The sequence below is a fragment of the Poecilia mexicana genome, unplaced genomic scaffold (genome assembly GCF_051168715.1).
Source record: "Poecilia mexicana isolate PSO_F unplaced genomic scaffold, ASM5116871v1 scaffold_6, whole genome shotgun sequence".
In the NCBI taxonomy this organism is placed as follows: Eukaryota; Metazoa; Chordata; class Actinopteri; order Cyprinodontiformes; family Poeciliidae; genus Poecilia; species Poecilia mexicana.
The window spans coordinates 18,619,412-18,629,747 of NW_028263375.1; the positions used below are offsets into that span (position 1 = coordinate 18,619,412).

The window sequence follows — 10,336 nt, forward strand, 5'->3', positions numbered from 1 at the left end:
ATCTAGCCGGTGGTTTTCGGTGAGTTCTTGCGACACGTTAGTCTCAGATTGTCCTTCACAGTTGAGCAGAGAGGTGATTTCCAATTACTGCAGGAAAACAGTCTGCAATAAGTCACAATAACAAAATCTGAACTTCATTTGAACTTCATTTGTTCCACTCCATTGCTTATCATGATTCAGTACATTTCTTTTTCCCTTTAAATTTCATTAGTGTGTGTGTTTAAAATAAGCTCTTTCAAACGTTTACGATACATTACACTCACTCTGACTAATCTGATGGGGGTGAAAAGATAGGGGGAAAAAAAGGACTTGAGTTTTACAGTATATTTCATGGATTTTCAAAAGGTTGTGAAAGCAATGTTGTTCTTAAAAGAGTGTGGAGCTTATGCCCTCTAGAGGCTGTATCAGATTCCTACATCAGTTAGATTAGCCACAATGGCTCCTATAATTCCGGATGACATTTGGGAAAATCTTTCTTCAAGTTTTGCCTTTTAGTTACACTTTCACATGTAACTGAATAGATTAATTTACTACTTTAACTGAATAAAATATGAGGGTTTTGAGAAAGAAAAAAAAAAGAGTTCTTAAAGTTGAAGTTTATAAACCTTTAATCGTGCTTATTTTCCAACAATAGCTTCCCTCAACATTGGTGTCCTGCAAGAACTCAAAACTGTTTGATAAATAAATTATTTCAAACAAATCAAGGGTACACATCTTAAAATATAAAGATTCCCTGCTTTCTCAAAACATGATATAAACAATTATAATCAATGGATCAAATAGAGGGATGCGTCCCATTCTGGGATATTTCACATGAGGGTTACCTTTTTCAGGAGGGGGAGAGAAAAGGGGCCTGTGTGTGTGTCTCTTTAGGTCCACTCTCCCCACTTCCTCTGGCTGTGACCCAAAGACCAGTGTCAACACCACATCCAAACGTATGTCTGAATTCCTACAGTACTCCCCAAAGGAAGAGTGGAAAAAAAGAGAAATCTATTGGATAAGTATGAAGGTCTATTGGTGAGATTTATGCCTGTATTTAGCGTTAAACTACAATTAAATGTCCATAACGGCCCTCAGTGTGGTTTTATGGAGATACCAGACACGATATGGAAGCAACTATAAAACATTGGGCATCTGTATAAGCGATTCTCCAACATTGGTTTCCACTTAGACGCAAGGATGTGTCATATTTGTCAGTGTGTTTCCTCAACACCTCCATTCTGGGGTTTAGTTTTCTGCTTTGCTCCCATCTGCAGTGTGAGCAACTAGAAATGAACCAGAGCTGAATAAAGGATGTACAAGCTGAACAGAAATGACAAGGCCTAACGCCTGGAAGGCAGGCCAGCACGGTGTCAGTCCAGGTCTGAGCTCCCTCTGGACGGCTGGAGTAGATGCTGCTGGGGATGTTTCTGCAGAACTGCTCTAGCAGTGTGAGGGCGGGATATCACTGGTCTCTGGAGGACTTTTGACATCTTTTGCTTGGAGGTCAAAGGTAGACTGGACCTCTCCATACCCGCACTGAAAGATAATACAAGTAAAAGTTCTAATAATAATAATAAAAAAAAAAATCTGATCTAAAAAAAATATGCATGTAAAATTGAAACATTTATGATTTACACATTTTTTTGTCTTGTTAAATTATATTGACAATTTATTTGCTAAAGAATCATACGTAAAAATATGCTTTTTAACCGGCAGTTGTTGTAATTACACCTCCTCAGCTGAAGACCTAAAAGCTGTGATTTTGTATTTCAGAAGTTGCACAAATTAATTTCTGGACAAAGAAATGAAAGATTATCAAATATTTACTGGTGTTAAATAAGCACAGCATCAGTACAAAAACACATGTCTGAGCATTATTTATTCGAAAGACAGCTCATCTTTTATTTTTGGAACAAAAATCAAATTTGACTTTCTTTTAAAGAATATATAAGTAAAACACACTAACATCTAATAATATGATTAAGATTAATTTTAAATTAATGGAATACCTAAAACGGAAGGATTTAAAGCACAAAACTTCATACACAAATAAGGAAAAATGAAAGAAATAGACAGATTTCCTGGAATCTGAATAGTAAATTCAAAGAAATCTGAGCTGATGACCAACTGCAGGGATTGATGCAATGATTCTGTACCCCTAAATAAGTTGATGCCAACTGAAAAACAATTCTCCATTTGCAATAGTGTCTGGATTTTCACAATTAACAAAGTTTTCAACAGATAAAAATGAAATAAATGGTATCCTTGCTTAAATTGGAGTTTAACAATTTAAACAAAACAAAATAATAAAAATCAGCCCAAAAAGTAACTGTTTATTATTGCCATACCTTGAAATCACTGGTCCTTCACATGGATAACGTTTCGGAGGTGGGTGGGGTGAGTAAGTGGGCCTTGCCACATGTCTCTTGGACATGAGTTCTGTTTCTGCTGCAGCTGACAGAGTTTGAGGGGCCAAGTCTTTTCTGCTGAGCTGCTCTGGATGGGTCAGAGGGAGACGAAGCTTGCGGGCACGAATGCCTGGCAGCTTCGTGTTCACAGGAGCTGCAGTGACATGAACAGGAGGGGAAGGACAAGGTGTGGTGTCTGTAGACAGGGACAGTGGGACCATGTTGGGGAAAGATGTTTCTTGTTGATTCAGGTCTGACAACAATAAGAAAGAAAAGCCCTTCTTAACTGTTATAGTTTGAGTAATCATGTATAGAAATGGAGAATGTAGTTACTTTATGCATTCAATATTTCACCTGGGGAAAGAGACTGGAAGGATGAGTCTGGTGAGCCAGTAGCTAAGCCGTCACAGAGTTCGTCTTCTTCTTGATCTTCGTCACTACTGTCGCTCTTCATACCACCAAAGCCTTCTTCCTCCTCCTCCTCACTTTCGGCTTCTTCTTCATCAGAATGGTGAATAACCAGGACCTGTGGCAACCGCTCTTTCTCTATAATTGCTAGCTGTCTGGAAAACAAGTTAGAAAAAACTACAGCAGTAGTTCCCAAACATTTCATGATCTCTTACACAAAATAACACAATCAGTGAGCACAGCTACATTTATTTGAGTTATGCAAAGGGGATGCATGATATAATAAGAAAGAATGTAATTGTAATATGATATAATATTATCATATGATATGTTTCCAGATCTCATAATAGTACAAATCTCATTCCTTTTTTTTTTTAAAGTATCTTGCAATAAAAGTGCTCCCACATTAAGGAAAATTATTTACCGTTCAGACATTTATTGCCAGATTTCATATGGATAAATGGTAAATGGCTTTTACTTGTACAGCACTTTATCAAGTCCAGAGGAGCCCACAGTGCTTCGCACTACATTCAGTCATTCACACATTGATGGTGGCAAGATACTACACTGTAGCCACAGTTGTTCTGGGGCAGTCTGACAGAAGTAAAGCTGCTATGCACTGGTGCCACTGGGCCTTCTGACCGCCACCTGCAGGCAAGGTAGGTGAAATTGCATCTGACTTGCCTGCAGAATCACCCCAAAAGATAAGATAAATAACATATTTTATGAACCAATAAATTCACATCTGAGTGTATTTACAAGCACATTCAGCTCCTATCCCTGGGTTTCCAAGTGTGCCCCAGAAAGATCTCTGTTTTCTTCTTCTTTAGAGCTTTCTATACCTCATGGATAAAACACCCTTCCCCTTGTAGAGATATGGTTAAAGGCTAAAAATGTGATTCAACCACATCTGAAATGAGACGTGAGCCAAAAGAGTAACAAAAAAAAAAAAGGCTTTTACTTGCTGTGTTGTTCCCTCCAGGCCCGCAACTCTGCAAACACATTGACACGCTCCTCAGGATCAGGCTCATTTAGGTCATACGTGTGTTCTGGCACATGGATGGGAAGGTCGCGAAGGACCAAAGAGGATCTGGTTGGTGCCGTCTAAGAGGCAACAGAGAGAGAGATAACAGGTTATTATTATTATTATTTTTTTTTTACTGTGAGCTTACTTTTTGTACTGTATCAGACCAGTAGCGATTTTCATCTGTACTGTTTTGATCAGTGATAGAGTGTATTGATTTGGGGAGTCAGATAGATGCATTGTTTCTCACGTTTAACTTTTCTCTCCTTGCCCGAACGGCCTGCACAGGATTCCCACAGAACAGGATCTTGCCAGCTCCTCCACATCCAGCAGATGAGATGAGAGAGACAGCAGTAAATTACAAAGACATCTTGCAAGACGATACAACTGGAGCCTCTTGGTGGCACTGTTAGGCCAGGGTGGTCGCTGTTTGGATTGCTTACTGTTTATGCGTTTCAAAACAGAACAGCAGGTATCACTAAACCTAAATGTACATGTCAGGATTAACCAAAGCTGAGCCACACCGTGCGTAAGGGTGCTGGTTTCTGCTTCCACTGATGCTACATCAGAGTCTGAAGACGCTGGTCTTGATCCAGGAGGGGAAAGAAGTTTGCGCCCAGTCGCCAAAATGGGCCTCATGCTTGCAGACGACGCAGGTCTGGCACCCAAAGGACCGGTAATGTGTGCACCATGACGAAGATGCCTTGCTATCTTTTCTACAAATTGAGAAGTTAGATGTCAATTAAATAGAGACAATTGCAATCAAATATATTGCATAAAGACACGCATTCAAACATTTATTTTATTTTTTTTTTTTTTTACCCGCAGTCTCAAAGGAGTTGGACTCTTGAAAAGACATTCTGAGAATGTCCCAGTCTTCCTGCGTGGTGCTACAGCAGGTCAACTTGTCCTCTTCCACCTTCACATCATCTAGGTAACGCAACTGAGGGACCAACTCCCTCACTGCTGCTCTGTAATTATACTCTTCAGCCTAAGCAAAGGAGACAAAACAATGACGAGGAGAGACGATGTAAATGCAGAGGACACGTGTGTTCCACCTCAAAATTTTTAAGAGGAAAATATTTAAAGGACGACACACAATTATGTTTCCAAAGGGTCTAGTCAAAGTTAAATCTATATGTCCAGTATCATTTCCTTGCTGGCTCACAATTTTCAATGACATTGTGTTGGTCTGACACAGAAAATCCCTGAATAGACAGAAAGATCAATGGCTATTTTTTATGCAAAGTCATAGTTAATTAAATAGTATATGATTTCCAATTAGAATCCTTTGTCAGACTAAAAGTACCTATTGTAAATAACAAACTTTGAGCAGGTATCAAATGTAGTTTCAACTAGGCCCACTTTTCTGTATTACAAGTGTTTCTGTTTTTTGGTCTGATGAATATTTTCGAACATTTCCTGTGTTTAGACTGAAAGTATCTGAATCTAATGTCTGGAACAGGTTACTACCAGATGCAAATTAAGTACTGCACTTAATGTTGATCTGCAAAGGCACACCAGCCAATTTCTTAGCTACCGAGAAATCAAACTAGGGCTCGTCACTCCTGGCTTTTACTAAATCCCACAGATGCCGTGAATAAAAAAAGAGAAAGACAAGAGACAGGCAAGGACAAAACCAAAAAGAAAGAGGGAAGAGAAAGATCGTCTAACAGAGAGGAAGTGAGCGGATGTGTGCATTTGTGTGTGATGGAAAGAGAGACAGAGAGAGAAGTGTTGGTTTGGGGGGAGAGAGCAAACCCAAGAATCCCACAATTACTACAAAGCACATGCCTAATGCATATTCAGCTCAGCATCTCTACTCATTGCCCTAGTTTCCTAATTAATGCTCCACTGGTGGGTGTAAATAAACACATTCACAGAGGCCCAAAAAACTCGCAGCTAAATGCAGCTTGGTATCGTGCATCCAGGAAAATAACAGAGGCATAGAGAGTTGATTCACCTACATGACGTTTACATTAATTTAACAGTGCATTGGCCTGTTTCCAGTCAGACTTTGTTCTGCAACATCACGACAAAACCTGTTGTTTGCTATGACGCATCGCTGTAAAACCCTGTCAGCTATTCAACTGTTAAGTTTTGGGTTTTTGATATCTTTTTGTGCGACCAGAGCAGATCGCCACAAACATACTTTCATGTGCCAGCACACCGGCAGCACTGCGCGCACAGGAGACACTGGTGGATGATCACAGGCACGAGCTGCATTTGCAAGCAGGCTTTTACAACACCAACTGAATACAACACTTCCTGTTTAGGAGCTCTGCCCAGCTCCTTGCACAAGACTTATTCAACCCCAACCGTTCACAGGCTTCTTTTAGATTTTGCCAGACTTCTGCCACTTTGATAGCTTCACCCTCTCGGGGGGGAAATTTACCTTGAGAAACCCTAAGATACAGTAAAGATATGCAGAGGGTATATTTTCAAGTTGTTCCGTATGAATTGGTGGATGCACAAAACAAATCATTTGGACTTTTGGTCCTTTACATGTTACTGATCCTAGCGAAAACCCAACCAGAGAAGCAAATGTTGAACGAACAACATTACAGTGTATGTAACATAGCCAGGACAATTCTTGTCATATGGAAAAATGCTAAGTTAAATATATACAGACTGATTCAGTTGTGTGCCAAAAGAAATTCCCTACCTGAGGGGAAGCAGGGTTAGGGCGTTTGCTCACAGGGTTCCCCTCCAGGGTGAGAGTTTGGAGATTGGGACACAAACCCAGATACTGAATCTGGATAAGGTCGTCCACACAGTTCCCTTCCAAATCTAAAAGCCGCAGGTTCTCCAGCATGGCAACCTGACTTAGGTCGGACACATTGTTATAGGGCAGGTAGAGCTCCTGAAGCAGGAACAAAGGATCACAGAAAGTGAACAGAAAGAAACACATTGAGCAAGTTTAAATACAGAACCTTGGAAATATGTGAAAAAACATATATTCACATTTCTTAAACGTTTTTTTTTTGTACATTTGTGTCACATTACAATTTCAATGTATTTTATTAGAATTTTATGTGATAGACCAACGCAAAGCAGAGCAAAATCCTGAAGTTAAGCAAAAAAAGGTTGAATAATAGTTGATATTTTCTACAAATTGAAATGTGAAAACTGTGCCATTTATTCAACCCTCACTGTGATTTTACAGTGAGTTAACACTGTAAAATCACCATTCACTGCAATTCACTGCAACCACAAGTGAAAGCCCTTTGGGCGGTCTCTCTCCACCAGTTCTGCATATCTAGAGATGTTCCCTCTTTCTTCTGTTCAAAACAGCTGAAGCTCAGTCAGAGTTGATGGAGAGCATCTGGGAACTTCTGCCTTCAAGTCTTTTCAGAGACTCTCCACTGGATTTAGACCAAGAATCCTCAACTCCAGGCCTCGAGGGCTGGTGTTCTGCAGGATTTAGGTGTGTCTCTGCCTCATCATACCTGAGTCACATACAGTTGGTTACCGCTCACAAACCTCTGCTGTTTTCTGCAAATTTTACTTTGAGTTGTTCTATCACATTGACATTTGTTGTTGTTGTTGTAACAGGATAAACTGAAGAGAAGTTTCTGAGGTACAGATACTTTTGCAAGGATCTTTACTAACAAGGATACACGATGATCATAGTATGAGTTTTTAAGCAATCTTCTATGACTGTTATAGTCTACCTTAAGAGAATCAAATGTAGAAATGCCACTTAAGTCTTGAAGGCAGCAGTGAGACATCCACAGCACCTGCAGGTGGGACAGGGTGGTTCCCAGGTCTCTAGAGAGACAGAGTAGCACAAAGTAGAGGGACAGGCAGCGCAAGGAGATGATAATGCTGTCAATAATGAGAAAGGCCAGCTAAGTTTCCTTTTAGAAATTGAAACAATTTTATTTTCCATTGGAAATTCTATGTTGCTTCTCTTCTACAAATCTACCCCTACTGCACATTTTAAAACAAGTCAGCTTTAAAATATATCTAACCCTGGATCATGCTCTCTACTACAGCTCTCTTAGCCCTGAGCAGGAAGCGCTGTCAGAGGCAGCACATGTCCAACTGGCTCTGCTCCACTGGTCTCAGGGTGGAGCAGACAAATCTTTAACTTTTTGTTTGCTCTTTTTCACCTTCCAGACATTTCTCAAATTATAACCAGAGAGTTCAATGGCCCAGATGTGGCCTTCTGATGTGGCAGGACAGTCTAAAAAAAAAGACTGTCCTGCCACATAGAGTGTGAAATGAATACATTTGAAATGTGATACGAAACAAAACCCCCCTCTATTGTGTCATTGTGAAACAGGTGGTGAAGCTTAAACACGTGTGTCGGTAGTATCTCCAAGATTGCAGGAAACGTCAAACCTCTGGTAGTCTGGTTTACAAGCTGCAGACTCTACATCCTGTATTGTGGGAGAAATGGTGGAAATGTCGGAGTAAAGTACAACAGATTATAACAGCTGCACAACAGCGCACCATTCCAGTGAACACCAACCTTCTCGATGCATTGTCTAACTCAGAGGACCATTTCTCATAGCTCAATATGTGAAGCTTAGCAGAGAATCCCCAATCGTTTCCCCCTTCTCTTGATTAAGTCATAGATGTTTTTAAGAGAAAGATATAAATGTGAAAAAGTCAAGCAGTGGGTTTTACTTTTGGCTAAAGGATGAAATCCTTCTTGAATAGTATGGAAGCTGTAGTGATGATTTACTGTAATTGATTTCCTTCACATATTACGCAAAAAAAAGAAGATAACATCAGCGTTTTAGTACCTACCTCAATGACATGACGAAGCTGTTGTTCATTTTCAGCTGCTCTAATCTGGGCAAGTAAGCACCTGCAAGAAAAACTGATAAGCAAAGCCATATTTCTATCACTTTTAATGACAGACCTATTGTGTTTCAATACAGAGAGTTCCCTCATTTCCAGTTCATATCTTCAAAAGTTTAGTCCTCCCTGCCCACTATGTTAAAGGAAACATGACTAAAACATGATGCATTTGTGAACTGTACATACAGTTTCCATCAATCATGAACTCATGATGAAATCTAGGATTTTGAGAGAACAATGATGAACGCAGTAAACATTTTCCTTTCCAATTGCCACTGTAGACATCTAAATCTGCCTGACGCAACTGTCTTTTTCTAAAGCAAACAGCTAGAACAAGTAGAGGCGTTGTTGTTTCCAAAAAGGTTTGAATAAAAGACCTTTAATATGGCTTGAATGTAAGTTGTTTCTCACCAAAGTCACCCAGTGTATTTTCTTGGGTGTCTACGCAGATCTCCAGATGGTTCACACGAGAGAGGTCATGAGTACCGCACAACAGTTCCTGTAGATGGACAAAAATAGTAGGCGTGCCATACCATAACAATGCAGCTAAATTATATGTCTCCAAAAATCTTAATTCTCTAAATGGAACCATAAATGTGGTGTGAAGGTTTTTTTGTCTGGCCACATCAACTTTAAACACCACCAGCAGTCCTTTCATAATAGTGCCTTGCAATAAGTATTCACACCCCTTGAACTTTCTCACATTTGTCAGATTAAAGCCACAAACTGAACTGCGCTGTGGGAAAACTTTATGTGATAAACCAGCACAAAATAGTACATAAAAGTGAAGTTCCAGAAAATGATACATGGTTTTTAAAAACATTTTTAACAAGAAATAAAAAAAAAATGCATTTCAGTGACTTGTCAGAGATTCAACTTCAGAATTGTACTTTGTTTGGGTCTATGACATGAAATCCTTGTGACAAAATATGGACAAGTTCAAGGGGTATCAATATCTTTGCAAGGCACTCTAATTCTATGCAACAAATGCTTAAAAGAAGATGTGTTTTATACACTGCACACGAGTAACATGAATGTTTGTCCATTAAGATATAAAATGATTGATTTTAAGGTGTTTTTTTGACAGACAGCATACCAGTCTTTTTGGAGAAAGGTATGGTTCCACTGCTTTGTCTTGGTCTTGGTTTGCTTTACGGGCAGGAGTTGGGTTGATGCTCCCTGAACCGCTCAGCTCAGTCACTTGAACCCGTGCTGTACCAGGCCGGACCTCTTGGACCACAGAGTCATGACACACACTCATTTCTCACGACAATCTGAAGAAAGAAGCCATGAACAACAATTATGAAGCTAACGTTTATGAAACAGTTTATCTAACATTTCGCTGTAAACAAAGTAACAGTGCGCAGTACGTAAATTATACAAAGTTAGATATTTTACCTGACGCAAGGAATAGTCTTGTCAATACATTTTACAGATCATCTAAACAGACAAAAGTTTACTTGGCAACCGGGGTCAACTTCCTGGAAACGGGCCCGTGGCTCATTGGGATATGTAGTTCTCGACAGCCATATGAAGTGTTCAGGCTACCAGTCGGGGAAACAGAAAAGTATCCACTATTAAGTTAAATATTTATTAAAAATGTATCGTGTTTTAAAATGTGAGCATAGCAAACGTTATGTATCCTGAAAATGTGACAGTTTTTAATTACCATAAATATTTGACGGTGTGTTTTCTAGTTACA

The 10,336-nt window shown here is 39.6% G+C and overlaps 1 protein-coding gene across 1 annotated transcript; it reads right to left on the reverse strand.

The window, feature by feature from the left end:
* Positions 1-590: 590 nt before the first annotated feature.
* On the reverse strand, positions 591-10,127 carry lrrc56 (leucine rich repeat containing 56). Its single transcript, XM_014986224.2, has 13 exons — positions 10,033-10,127; positions 9,731-9,908; positions 9,046-9,133; positions 8,581-8,641; positions 7,497-7,593; positions 6,488-6,685; positions 4,645-4,813; positions 4,347-4,538; positions 4,073-4,140; positions 3,760-3,902; positions 2,745-2,953; positions 2,331-2,643; positions 591-1,518 (listed from the first exon to the last, which is right to left on the reverse strand). The coding sequence occupies exons 2-13, from the start codon at positions 9,893-9,895 to the stop codon at positions 1,353-1,355; spliced, it is 1,869 nt and encodes a 622-aa protein (XP_014841710.2). The 5' UTR covers positions 9,896-9,908; positions 10,033-10,127; the 3' UTR covers positions 591-1,352.
* Between the last annotated feature and the right edge of the window lie 209 nt (positions 10,128-10,336).

What these genes read in the sequence shown, in the direction of transcription:
- lrrc56 (XM_014986224.2), bottom strand. Translation starts at nt 9,895, where the DNA reads ATGAGTGTGTGTCATGACTCTGTGGTCCAAGAGGTCCGGCCTGGTACA. An exon ending in ACCTTTCTCCAAAAAGACTG is followed by an intron (nt 9,134 to 9,730) that starts GTATGCTGTCTG and finishes GTCCATCTACAG; the next exon opens with GAACTGTTGTGCGGTACTCA. An exon ending in AAATACACTGGGTGACTTTG is followed by an intron (nt 8,642 to 9,045) that starts GTGAGAAACAAC and finishes TTTTTCTTGCAG; the next exon opens with GTGCTTACTTGCCCAGATTA.